This window comes from Hemibagrus wyckioides, linkage group LG23 (genome assembly GCF_019097595.1).
Source record: "Hemibagrus wyckioides isolate EC202008001 linkage group LG23, SWU_Hwy_1.0, whole genome shotgun sequence".
Classification (NCBI taxonomy): Eukaryota; Metazoa; Chordata; class Actinopteri; order Siluriformes; family Bagridae; genus Hemibagrus; species Hemibagrus wyckioides.
The window spans coordinates 15,443,035-15,456,613 of record NC_080732.1 but is presented as its reverse complement, the minus strand read 5'-3'; the positions used below and the strand labels follow the sequence as shown (position 1 = coordinate 15,456,613).

Genomic DNA, 13,579 nt, shown 5'->3' with positions numbered 1-13,579 from the left:
ACATAAGCATCTGATGATATCTGATCGCAGTTTCTTTGTATAAGTGTAAATCTAACAAATGGATATTTAGACACATTTAGCTTTGAGCTGAGTCTGAGGAAAGGGAACGATTGACTAAATCTAGACAGGAAAACCCTGCCATTATTCATCACACACCATGTGCTACGCAGTGTAATCCTTTCTTAATCCCGATGCACAACTGTATCGCCGGTCAGACAGACCCGGAGCTGGTTGTTGGCTTTAAATCCCCCGTGCTCTCAGAAGTCCTCGCTGTATTGTCCCATTGTGTCATCTGTAAGTCTATACGGATGAGTTGAATTGACCAGTGTGTGTTAGACCTTGGTCTATATTTACTACCGTGAGGTGGAGGCTGCTTTGTTCAGACTGCATTCTGTCAGTTAAGGACACTGTCTGTCCAGGGGGTCACCCTCTTTCTGTCCTTCTCAGGCACACACACACACACATTTGCGCAGGGTGATACGGGGGCAGAGAGAAAAACCCTGGAAGTAAAATAGAGGAGAAAAAGAAGGACACATTGTGGATGTAATAGTCCTGCAGATTCGCTCCTGACAAACGTGAGTCGCATTTTAATTAGCCCTTCTCCTTCCCAGACACGACGTACTGTACGAGTAACATTCATCTTAGTGACCCTGAAATTATTAACCTTCTGTAATGACAGACATGAACATAAATATTGCATGCCTCTACTAATTGGTGTAAACTTATAATTTTCTTATTACAGGACATGATTTGAAGTTCTTTTCAAGATTTACAATATGCCGGTAAATAAACTAAATAAATAGTGTAATTTTTACAAAAACACTACAGGTCAAATGTACAGAATAAAGCATTTTTTATCATAAAAAAATTACTGGAAAGTAAATGGAAGGTCACATTTAGAACATCTGAAACGAGGACAGTAAAACAAGCAAAGGTGATGTGGCTGAAGTTACATTCAATTCAATTCAATTCATTTTGTATAGCGCCTTTTACAATGAACATTGTCTCAAAGCAGCTTTACAAAAGAAGAAAAACAGAGAAAGGGGAGGGGAAAAATAAATAAAAATAAAATCAGTTAGATATGAATGAAGTTAGAAGAAAAGGTACAAATGAAAACTCTGCCCCCAACTCTAATGTTATCATTTCTAAGTACCAGAGACCAAAATGTGGAATTGTCTCCATGTTCAGCATTGAACGTCTTCGTTATGTCACACTCCGCAGTGGTGGTTAATATGAAGCTCATATGAAAGTAGACTCTTTTAAGCATTTGTAGTTTTTCATAAGATTTTCTGATTTTTTCCTAACCTATCAGGGGCAATATATTCAGCGAACAGTTCCAAATACACAAAAACGGTAAAGGTAAAGGAAATGGTGATATCAAACCCATTTCTGCGATGCCCCAAGTGTTTGTTCATAAGCACCTAAAAATTTGGAGGTGTTTATAACTCATTTTATATCAAAATCACAGCCAGAAAATCTGTTTAAACTGATTGAAAAATGTCAATTGAACACTAGAGTACTGGTAAAAAGGGTTAAAACTATATCAGTTCAAATACACAGTAAAAAATAAAACTATTCTGAAGTCCATGTGATAATATTACGTAAGTCGAATAGATAAGGAATAAAACACTTGGGGACATGGTGTCATAAGAAGCTAATCAATCGCAGATGGTTTAAGGAGGCCTGATGTTGATTATTTCCCAATAACAGCATGTCCTATTCCTCTTATACTTCTGTCAAATTCTTTATTTTTTATGCATTTTATACTTTCTATCTATTTCTAGTTACATAAACAGGTGATCCTCTACCTTTTTTTTCTTTCTCTTACAGTAAATAGTAGTTTTCTCTTCCAAAAATCGTAGATTAACTAAATAAATTTCCTCACAACAACAAAACCTGATAAAAAAAATCGGATCGTTTTCAACATAGAAGTCGTTGTGTTTGCTGCTGAGAAATGTACATATGTTTATGCGAACTTTTATATAAAACTGTAATTTGCCTGGCAAATGAAATTGATACAAGCTCATGAATCAAGACATTCTGACCAATCAGATTTGAGAATTAACAGCATTGCCGTATCCTGTGAGAAACGTTTATCTTGCCTAGCATAACGACAGTCATGTGTTGACATGAGAGGCTAGAGGTTTTAGAAACGCAGGGTTTTTTAATCCCCACCTCAGTCAACTTTTTTTTTCTCTTTGAAAGCTCTCTCTTAGTCTCAGCCAAGATCAGAATAATAGACTCCACACAGCCTATGATTCAAGTCCATGTCTCGATATCTCTAGCATTACAAGACAAATCATGCTTCTCCACCCTGAAGTGGCTTATTTTTCACAATTTCTGTCATAAATCTTCCAGTAAAACGAGTCTGATTTATCCCCGTTCCCTCTAGCGTGGTGTATTTTCATCTCCTTCGTCCTGTCCCTGTAGATATCCAGCATTTGTGCACTCGATTGGATAATATGAAGGAAGTGGATAGGACAATAGAAAGAGGGGGGAAAAAACCACAATGCACTCTTCAGGTGATAGTAACACAGGTGGTGGCTGCGAGTTCACTGTAAATGAAGTCATCCTTCAAAAGTGGCCTAGTTTTGCTGAGTGTATGCATGTGTGTGTGTGTGTGTGTGTGTGTGTGTGTGTATCCCAAATGCCTCATGTGATTAATGATTGTGAGAGCACAGTGGGCAGCACTGTAGACCCGAACTAATGAAGTATTATTCACTCAACAGGCCACAAAGGGGTGTTTAAGGGGTGTTTTTATCTCTCTGGCTCCTAGAATTCTGTCTGTTTTCTCTATCACATCCCTTGTAATAGCGGCTGATACGGTAATGTTCACAGGACAAACCTTCAGGGTTTTTTGAAGGCTCATATTCTTGCTTTTAAGTCACTCATAACTGTCGATAGTGTGAGCAGAACAATGAACAACAAGCGACCCAGAGTCTAACCCTGGGGGACAACAACAATCAAGCTAAGCATGCAAATCTAGTTATCTAGCCATCCAGAATACAAATATTGGACATATTGGATATTTTCAATCAGTATAAACAAATGAATTTTCTTATCGCCGCAGATCTGATATAAAATGAATCAGTTGTGCGCTCAGTGTGTTTTTCCCTCTGTTGGATAACCGTACACAGAATTTTAGTGGATGAAGTCATTCAAATGTTCGATGTTTATGAACAAGCACTTGGGGCATCTCAGAGAGTAGAAATGGGTTTGATATCACCATGTACTTTGAAGACAGAAACGTTGGTGTGAAAAAAATATCGATTTTTTGTTTCTTTGGAACTTTTCGATGGATATATTGCCCATAGTAGGCTAGCGAAAAACGGAAATACTGACACTACAAATACTTACTACTTTCATATGAGTTTCAAGTTTATGGCAGTGAACATTAGAGATGGGGGCGGAGTTTTCATTTGTACCTTTTCTTACAATTTCATTCCTATGTAACTGATAGAACTCCAGCCACATCTCCTTTACTTATTTAATTTTTTTTTTTTATCTGAGATTTTAATGAGATCAGGTTTGCTTCTCATTTATTTACTTTCCTGTTTTCAGATTGTCTGAAATTGACTTTTTAAAACAACCCTGAGTGTCTACTTTCATATGAGCTTCATATTAACCACCACTGTGGAGTGGAACATGACAGTGACATTCAATGGTGAACATGGACACAACTAAACAGGAGCAAATTCCATGTTTTGGCCTCTGGGGAAAAGAGTTAAAATAGGCCTCTCATTCTAACAGGCTGTTATTTATGATTTGTGATTCGTCGTTATAGCGTGTGACCTTCAAACAAGTTGTCTCCTGTTAATTGTTAAGTTCTTATTGTGCTTGTTTTAGCTCCGACAGAAGGACAGAGATAACCAGGTGAGCGTGACTGCTCCTTTGTTTCTACTTTCCTTTTCTCCCTTTTTTTCCTCTAACCTTGTGCGAGAACGCTTGGATATACACTGAGATCATTAAAGAAGAGAGATTTTGATTCATCCTTGAGTGTGTGTCGGGTCTCGTAGAAGAAGACATTCCTGACTGATCCCCATCTGAGCAAATTCCTAGCAATGTATTAAAAATAACCTCCTAAAAATTGACTGTGACTTATTTCAGTAGTTCACATCGGTTTTTGATTTTTATTCAAGTCCATAAATGTTCTAGCTACCCAGTTACCTAAGATTAGAATGATGTAAGAGTAATGTTTCTCTGAAAACAATTTTATATTGACATTTTTTATTTAATTTTAAATTTAATTATAATTTTAAATAATTCAATGTTCTCAAAACAGCCAAAAAAAACATTTAAAAAATAGAATTAATTAAGTAATTAATTAAAGAAATACAAATGTATAATTTAATAATAATTAGGTTAAATGTATAATAATAATAATAATAATAATAATAACAACAAGCAACCAGAAAATAGTTAATAAATAAATAAATAAATAAATAAATAAATAAATAAATAAATAAACAAACAAACAAATAAATAAATAAATAAATAAATAAAAATCCTGACACAAAATAATTAGTAAAAAATGTACAGACTTAACATTGCTAGCTGTATAGCATATACTGTTCGTGTGACCATTTCTAAAGTTTCTGTAAGTAACACTTAACAACAAAGAGTAGATTGTTTGAGTATTTCTTCGGGATCCCTGTTTAGAATCTTACAACAAATTATTTTGCTATCAGAGTTTGTTTTTTGGAAGCTTTGAGTTCTGATAAATACTTGCATTTTAAGCTAAGTGTTAAAATGATGTAAATTGTTAAAAGAGAAAAAACTGAAATAAAAATATTTTATGCAGGTTTGTTATTAAGCCAGAGATAACGTCGCCTTGCAGTTCATCCATAATTTAATTCCTGAAATATATCCTGAAATTTTATTTTAATCATGTTAGCCACTGCTGGCACACAACCAACACTGGATGCTGGTGTCAGAATTTTGAGAAGGGTAAAAAAAAAAATCCCATTTCAGCCACAGCTGCTTTCTGTAATTGATTATGTTTACTTAGCACATTGTTGGGTCATGACAATGCCATGCTGATTCCCAGTAGCATTAACGCTACATCATCCCTGTCAAAACAAAATGTTTAAACCCCCCAAAAATCTCCAGCAAAATCTCTGCAAACAAATTACTCGAGACAGCTATAAAAGCGAGACGTTTAATCATCTGTTCATGGCGAACGAGACCAGCCATGCATGCGTAGCATTAACTCAGCTTTGGAGCTCGCGTTAAACTTCACTTGAACCCGTTGTCTTCTAGATCTGTGGAATTATCCACACTTCAAGAACGTGACATGAGCTTTGATCTGGTAAAGCAAAAATGGACAGATTTAAAGTGAACTTACACAACAAAAGTATTGTGTGTATTAGCGTTAGCATGTCAACATGGTTTGAAACACAAGCCCTTAACTACAATTCAATCATAAAAATCTCGACTCGATCACTTGATTAGCAGTAGCGTCTCCTTGGATGAAAATTGCGGTAATAGATAGTAGGAATGAAAAAGTGGAACATTTTCACAAAGGGCCACATTGTGCCTAGCAAATAAGGTGAAATTGCGGTTTATGAGCATTTGATTGCTTCCACTTCCTGTTCTGTCCACTTCAGGTTTCAGAAATAAGCTTCACTATGCTCTGTGTCTCTGCTAACACAGCGAAAACAGCACAGCAGCTACAGGCTAATAACCCGGATACCTACTTTTTTTTTTTACATCATTAGACACATCTGATCATCAATGGCTAGTCGCTTTGCTAATTCTTTCTAATAGCTTTAGCAGGAGTTAGAAAAATTAGAGATAGAAAGGAGTGTATGTGCAATTAATTGGATGCTGTGATAAAATGGCGTATATATTAAAATAGTAAAAATGCTAGCGAGAGATTGCTGCTAGAAAAGAAATAGAAAACCATTCACTTCAGAAATGGATTAAATAGCTTACTTTAGTAGCATAGATTTGTAGATACTGTAGATATATATATTTACTGTCCAGTGTCACCCAAATGAGGATGAGGTTCCCTTCTGTGTTTAGTTCCTCTCAAGGTTTCTTCCTCATATCATCTCAGGGAGTTTGTCCTCGCCACCGTTGCCTCATTAGGGATAAATGTTAGATAAATAGTAACTTAATTTAAAGTGTTATTATATGTTTCTGTTATTATACAATACTTCTGTACTTCTCTAGAGCTGCTTTGAGACAATGGGGATTGTTAAAAGTGCTATACAAATAAATTGAATTGAATAAGCAATATAACATACAAAAAAATGGAAGAATACTATGAGTACTAAACTAAATTTAGAACAGCAAAAAGAAATTATGAAATCATTTACCTGAACAGATGCCAACCTGAACTTTTGCCAACAGAATGTGTACACACACACACACACACAGTATACTGTACACTCTCTGACCACAGGAACACCTGTTCAACCTATTAATAACATCAGCTGGTCTTTTTCCAATCTTCGTCCGTCCAGTTGCAGTGAGGTATATGGAACCAGGCTGACAGGAGCAGAACCTGACGTGACCTTCTGCTCTTGTTGCTCATCCACATCCACGTTGTCCAAGTTGTCCATTCTAGTGTTTATTTGAGCTCCTGTCTGGGCATCCTCCTCTGATCTCGCTCATCAAACACCAAACAGTATTACATCTCACTGGATGTTTTTTGTTTTTTGCGCCATGACTATTTAAACTCTACCGACTGCTATGTGTGAAAATGGACAAGTTCAGGAGTTTCTCAGATATTCAAACCTGCTTGTTTTCTTCCATTCTGAGGTTTGGTGTAAAAATTACCTGAGTCTGTGTCTGTATGCATTTACTTCTGCCAGTGTTGCAAAATTTGGGATAACTGCATGAATGTGAAGGTGTACAGGGGAAGTGGTAAAGCCATTGCCCTTCTTATCAGAAAATTATGAGATCAAATCCCACCATTACCAAGCTGCCACCCTTGTGCAACGTCCTTAACTCCTAAATGCGTTTGCAATGGCACTGCTGCAAATGTACAGGTGTTCCTATTAAAGTGGCAAGTAAGCGTATTATAATAATAAGAAGAAAATTGCCCCGAATTCTTACAAAGTTGTAGAGGACTTTAATGGTGATGTTTAACGGTGGTAGTTATGCTAGCACTATGTCATAGTAACCAACACAATGTGTTGCCATAGTAACCAACATAACTGAACTGTTCTCCTCTTTCACAGGTTTAACATGGCGACTAAAATGGTGACGTTCCGGTGCCAGGAGGAGGAGAAGGCGCAGATGGCTCACAGCATGGAGCTGTCCTCTCAGCTCAAGAAGAGTAAATTTAAATCCAGGTACAGCTTTGATTTCCACCTTCTCGGACTCGTCATCATCATCATCACAAGATAATGCATCATAACAGTGGCACGGATGCTGTGTGTCTTATTGGCTGTTTAAGTGTCACATGACTTATCCTCAATGTAGCTCATTCTGGGTTGTTGGGTTTTTTTTTCAGGGGCCAAATTTGTTTTAATAGCGATTTGATTCAAAATAGAAAGAAATTATTACACCAGAGCTACACCATGGTTCCACTAAGGCCCTAGTGCTGGCTGGGTTATTCTGGGATGTATCACATTCAATCCAGGGGCACTTGTTTAGAGGGCAGATTAATAAGCTTTATAAACACATGCGCAGGATAAATACGGCATGTACGTATATACACTACCTTGGAAAGGTCTACACTGTCGCACAGAGACCCGTTATCAGCAACCATCAGTCCTCTGTTTCAGTCTCATGTTATTTTTGCTAATCCTTTAAAGTTAATTATTTTATCAGGCTAATTGATTATTTTTGCTATTGTGCTAGCACAGCTGAAAACTGTTGTACTGATTAAGGGAGCAATAAAGGTGGTCTTCTTTAGGTTAGTTTAGTATCTGAAGCATCATGAGTTGTGGGTTTGTTTTCAGGCTCGAAATGACCAGAAAGGGAAAACTTTCTTTCTTTTCATGTGAAGAACTTATGAGCTAACTATCTTCATAGATCAGTGCAAACTGCTTCGAACCAGAACAGAAGTGGAACTGAAAAACAAGGAAATTTCCCAACTTTTGGCATGGCAGTGTATATATGGCGAGTTACCTCAGAGAGTCGGAAGTTTTATGTGACGTGTAATTAGGTTTATAGCTGTTCATTTAAGTCAACATTGAGAAACGTTTGGATTTGCTTACACAGACACGTGTCACTGATAGCAAGAATAATGTCATTAGATGCTTGCCTCATAGCCAACCCATTATCTATGGAGTCACGGTATCATTGTGCTCATCTGTTCGAAAGAGCAATAAACATGTTACCGTTTCAAAGCCACACAATAACACACTTCAAAACAGATGATACCTGCTATTGTTTAAAGCTGTGAGCTTCCCCTGTAAAGTAGGATTTGGCTTTCAGGGTGGATAATAACTGACCTAGCTGGCTCTTAGGTCTGCAGTGTTTACACTACAAATCTCACGTTACAAAACCAAGCCTTAAGAACTTCCTCTTTTCTCCCCATTTTTCTGCCTACCTCAACTTCTCTGTGCTTCTGAATCGAGTGTACGGACTTCTGCTTTTCTGCTCACCTGTTCCTCTGTTGTCACATTTCAAGCCACAGGCGAAGTTTTCACTGAGGATAACCGTATCCATTATTACAAGCAAAAACAAGTCCAGGGGAAGGTGGTTCCCTCTTCATTATCTTTGCCGAGCGGTGACGTGAGGGTAAAACGGACACATGTCTAGGTGTGTTCTGCTTCATTTGACCCCGTGCATGCTGTCTATTATGTATACGTTTGTTTATAATTAGCAGTACGAAATAAGAAGATTATTACGCCTTATTCTCGACCAAATTCCACGACCGAGTGTGTGATAAAGTGTGTCCTCCGTGTCTTCATTCAATTATAAGGAAGGTCATGTAATGATAGAGCTCTGCTAAAAGAAGATTACTATGTTCCACCAATGTCATAAATCTGTCTGTTCTTGGGGGTCACATAAATAAGGGCATCTTTTCATTTGCATATTCTTCTCTATGGTTAAATTTTGCCATTGGATTTGTAGCTCTCCCGTGAGTTTTACATCATCCTTCTGTTGATGGCTTTAAGACAAATGTTTAAAAATATCACTAGCACTGATTTTATGGCTTGATGTTTACTTCGGTATCTAGCAAGCTTTCCAGGGCAGCAATATAGCCCCAAACCATTAGCTTTCTCTGTTGGTAATAAAGGAACTGACAGAAACGCTGCTCCAAAACAAATGAAATAGAAAACAAATGCCTCAGGTTTGCAGCAAACAAACAAAACACACCTAGATTATTAACAATATTCTTTGGACCATTGAGACAAAAGACTTTTGCAGCACACTTGGAAGCAAAAAAGGCCCTGGACATCAATTAACAAAACTGTGAAGCATGGTGGTGGGAGTTTCATGTTATTATGGAGCTGCAGTGTACAGAACAATTCAGTGAGCAAACAATGAATTAAAAAACATTATAGTAAATATTTTTCTAGGTGAAAATCAGGGTTGTGGTTGATGCTTCAACAAGTCAGTAATGTGAAAAAGTACGTCAGCAAGAAATGAAGAAAGATTGAAGAAAATGTCTGTTGTGGGAACGCATGGAAGAGTGCGGACCTTACCGTAGCTGTAGGGGACTGTTAATGCAAGAAATCCAAAAAATCGATGTAGTAAAAATGCAACTATTTGTGTGTTCTTGGTGTGAGAAGATCATGTCTAGGTCTGATATTATGACTTACAAGGATCGGATGTTTAGAAATGCGACTTTAATAAATCAAGCTCTGTTTGTAGGTGTGGTGTTACACACAAGACCAAGACAAGTGACCTTTAACGTGTGTGTGTGTGTGTGTGTGTGTGTTGTGTGACTGTGTCAGATGTCCTTTTGAGCTACAGCTTGTTAATATGAGTGTCTGACATGTGACTCAGGAGAAGTAGACTGGCATAATCAGATAATCAGAAAGTCTGGCCTTATTACCGTGTGGAGCCGGGCTGAGGGAGTGAAGTGACTTTTAATTTAAAATAATAATAATAATAATAATAATAATAATAATAATAATAATAATAATAATAAACATGAAGCATTCGGTGAACAATTTGTCTACAAATTAAATTTACCCTTTATCCTAGACCTATCTATCTATCTATCTATCTATCTATCTATCTATCTATCTATCTATCTATCTATCTATCTCTGTCTGTCTGTCTCTCTGACTCTCCATCTTTCTTGCTCACTTGTTCTCTCTCTCTCTCTCTCTCTCTCTCTCTCTTTCTGTTTTTTTGTTTGTGTCTTTAGTTCTTTATCTCTCTCTCTCTCTCTCTCTCTCTCTCTCCCACCCCATGTGCTCTACCTCAGGGAACATTAATATGGCTGGAGCATGCCCAGTGCCTCAGCCATAAGCTTTTGTAACAACAGCATGAAGATGAATTACTTGATTAATTACTGAAGAAGAAGCGTCCTGCCTGCTCTCAGCTTTTCAGACCGCGTAACCGGTTTACACACCTTCAGATTCCATTAAGAAAGCTTTCAGTCTTTTAGGCAACAGCAATAAAACCTCAAAGCTCTGGTGTAATCAGCGATAAGAGTTCGGTGTAACGTGGCACGTCCAGGAGAAGATCCCGGCTCCCTCTCCTGGACTGAAGTGGAATATTCCGAGCCAGGCCTGCAGGGAGAACTAACACGAATAGAACTTATTTAATGAGATGAGTCTATTTAAGTAAGTGTATTCTATTCAGGTTAGCTCTCTCTGAGGACACAAAGCCAAATCATGACAAATGTGGCCCAGATTTTACTAATGATGCTGCTGAAGGCTTTGTTGATTCAGCTTTTCCGAGAACACTTGAACGTCAATACTGTAACTCCCGAATTCAAAACTGTGTGTGTGTGTGTGTGTTGATACCTATTCATGTGTGTGTATCTACTTATGTTCATCTAGCTGTATTCTTTTTTGCTGCGCTGTTATTTGTGTAAGGTGAACCGATTCTGAGTGCAGTTACACTTTCTGCCCTGCAGCAGGTACCAAATGACAGAAGCACATTGCTGCCACTCAAGAAAAAAAATAAACCTCCATCAGTATCTCATTATCACGGGATACATGTCTTGAGATTATGAGAAAATTTCTTATTATTATTATTATTATTATTATTATTATTATTATTAGAAAAACATATTGGCGTTATTAGAAAATCATATCAGCATTCTGGGGGGGATAAAAACCTGCTTCTTATTAGAAAATATTACATTCATTTTGAGACATTATTACATTTTTACTTGGGCAATGATGCATTGTCATGTGAAATATATAAAGTCTGCTATTTCTGTTTGAGAGCTTTGTAAACTATCAGATGTGAAAATTGAAAAATGAAAAATGATAGAAAGACTATCCATTAGAAAAATTAGAAAAAGGCTCCATAATAAGGGTTACAGAAAACCTGGAGTCTTTGGATTCGGGGCACAAGGTGGGGAAACACCATGGACAGTCTACTAAAGGACACACGTACAATTCTAAGATGCCAATTTTTACTCATTAAATTCTATTTTTTATTTTATCTCCTAGTGATGAAGAGGCCTCCCTGTCTGAGTTCTATCCCATCATCTCCGGCGACATCATGTCTGTCAAAGAGATTCTGCCGGATCCAAAGTTGCCACGGCACAGGACATGGTACTGTAACACCTCAACACACACAGCTATCCAATCTGTGTCCAAGTCAGCAAGAATTAGATTCATTCCATTAATATTACTCTGTTGAACAGCCTCCAAATATGCCATTATTGTTGTTCTGCCTAATGACATGTTTCATTTAATTTCTATTGTCTCTTTGCCACGTTGCAGCTGATTTCTTCAATCTGATTAGATCAGGTGGTGTTGATTAATTTTCTCTGACACTATTCCAATTATAAGCCAAATCACAGGTTTGTATTAATCTGTGCATTCTAATGAGTTATAATAGGCTACCCTATCCCTATAATGAATAAAGAATCCCATCTGCTACAGTTTGAATATTCATGCTTACCTTTATATTGAAACACAGTCATATGTGCAGGATCTAAACATTTACTCGACCCTGTATTTGTTTGTGCACATTAAAGAAAAAGAAATCTCATACGTCTCTACAGATCTAACAGTGAATTCAATCACAATAAAAATTTACAGCAAGTATATGTACATTACTTCCTCAAAGACACTGCTGTTTGGCATTAAAAAGTTTAAGCAAAATGAAATAAATGGAAAAATGGAACGCCACTAGAATCCTAAGGAGTTGCTAAAAGCTAATACTTCAGTTAGAGCAAACACTCAGGACAAAGAAACACTGACTGATTTGCTCCAATTATAATCCATATCCCTCAGTTCCCAGGCTCTTCTCCTCTAAAGCTGCTCACATTTGCGTCTTTGCTTTACTTGACCTGTTTGATTTACTCTCCTGATTGTGTGTCTTCCCTTGCCATAGATTAAAAATATCAGGACAGGATTTATGACAATATTTGCATGAGGTCTGTTAACACTGGCACACCTACGCCACGATCCTGGACGAATCAAAGCAGCACTGAATACAAACGCAATACATGAAAAACTAGATTCCTGGGAAAGACATCTCATAGTGTACACCATGTTTTCCCTGAGTGTCACACTTTCTAACCGAATTGTTTTGAAAAGGCTGACAAGACACCTGCGACTCGGAACACAATAAAATAACGAAAATTGAAAGCCTTTCTGTGGATGATAAGTAGTGAGGGAATGAGGAGCCGATAGAGAGGATGTCCACGAGAAATGTTTACAAATGAAAAAGGAGACTGTAGAGAAGATGTGAGGATGAACGAGGAGTTTCGCTGGAGGATGTGAGGGTGAATAAGGTTGTATGGAGGATGCTAGGATAAATGAGGCTGTAGGGAGCTGAAGGATGAATGGGGTCGGTGTGGAGAATGTGAAGGTGAGTGTGGAGTTTGAATGGAGGCTGTGAGGATAAATAACAAGTCTGAATTGAAGATGAATAGATGGATAAGGAGTCTGTGTGGAGGATTTGAGATTGAATGGGGGGGGTCTGTAAATGGGATGTGAGGATGAATGAGAGGTCTGAAGTTGATTCAGAAGTCTGAATGGACGATTTTAGGTTGAATGAGGAGTCTGTAAAGGGGATGTAAGGATGAGTGAATCTGAATGGAGGATGTGAGGATGAATGAAGAGTGTGAATAGAAGATGAATGGATGAATGAGGAGTCTGTATGGAGAATTTGAGGTTGAATGAGAAGTCTGTAAAGGGGATGTGAGGATGAATGAGTCTGTGTGGAGGATGTGAGGATGAATGATGAGTCTGAATAAAAGATGAATGGATGAATAAGGAGACTGTATGGAGGATGTGAAGATGAATGTGGAGTCTGTAACAAGAAAATGAAGATGATTGAGGAGTCAGTATGGAGGATGTGAGGATCAGTAAGGAAGGAGTCTGTACAGTGTGTGGGAATGTGAGTAGAACAGAATGTGAGGATGAATAAGGAGTCTGTAATTGGGATGTGAGGATGAATGAAGTCTGTAATTGGGATGTGAGGATGAATAACGAGTCTGTAATTGGGATGTGAGGATGAATAAGGAGTCTGTAAT

General features: G+C 37.6%; 1 protein-coding gene across 1 annotated transcript in view; it reads left to right on the top strand.

Annotated features, from left to right (window-relative positions):
- The first annotated feature begins 293 nt into the window (after positions 1 to 293).
- The window catches only part of myom3 (myomesin 3), a 59,743-nt gene continuing 46,457 nt past the window's right edge, over positions 294 to 13,579 (top strand). Inside the window, exons 1-3 of the mRNA XM_058375938.1 lie at positions 294 to 575; positions 7,188 to 7,301; positions 11,541 to 11,645. Of these exons, the coding sequence (XP_058231921.1) occupies positions 7,195 to 7,301; positions 11,541 to 11,645 (212 nt within the window). The 5' untranslated portion in view covers positions 294 to 575; positions 7,188 to 7,194. The remainder of the gene's footprint in view (positions 576 to 7,187; positions 7,302 to 11,540; positions 11,646 to 13,579) is intronic.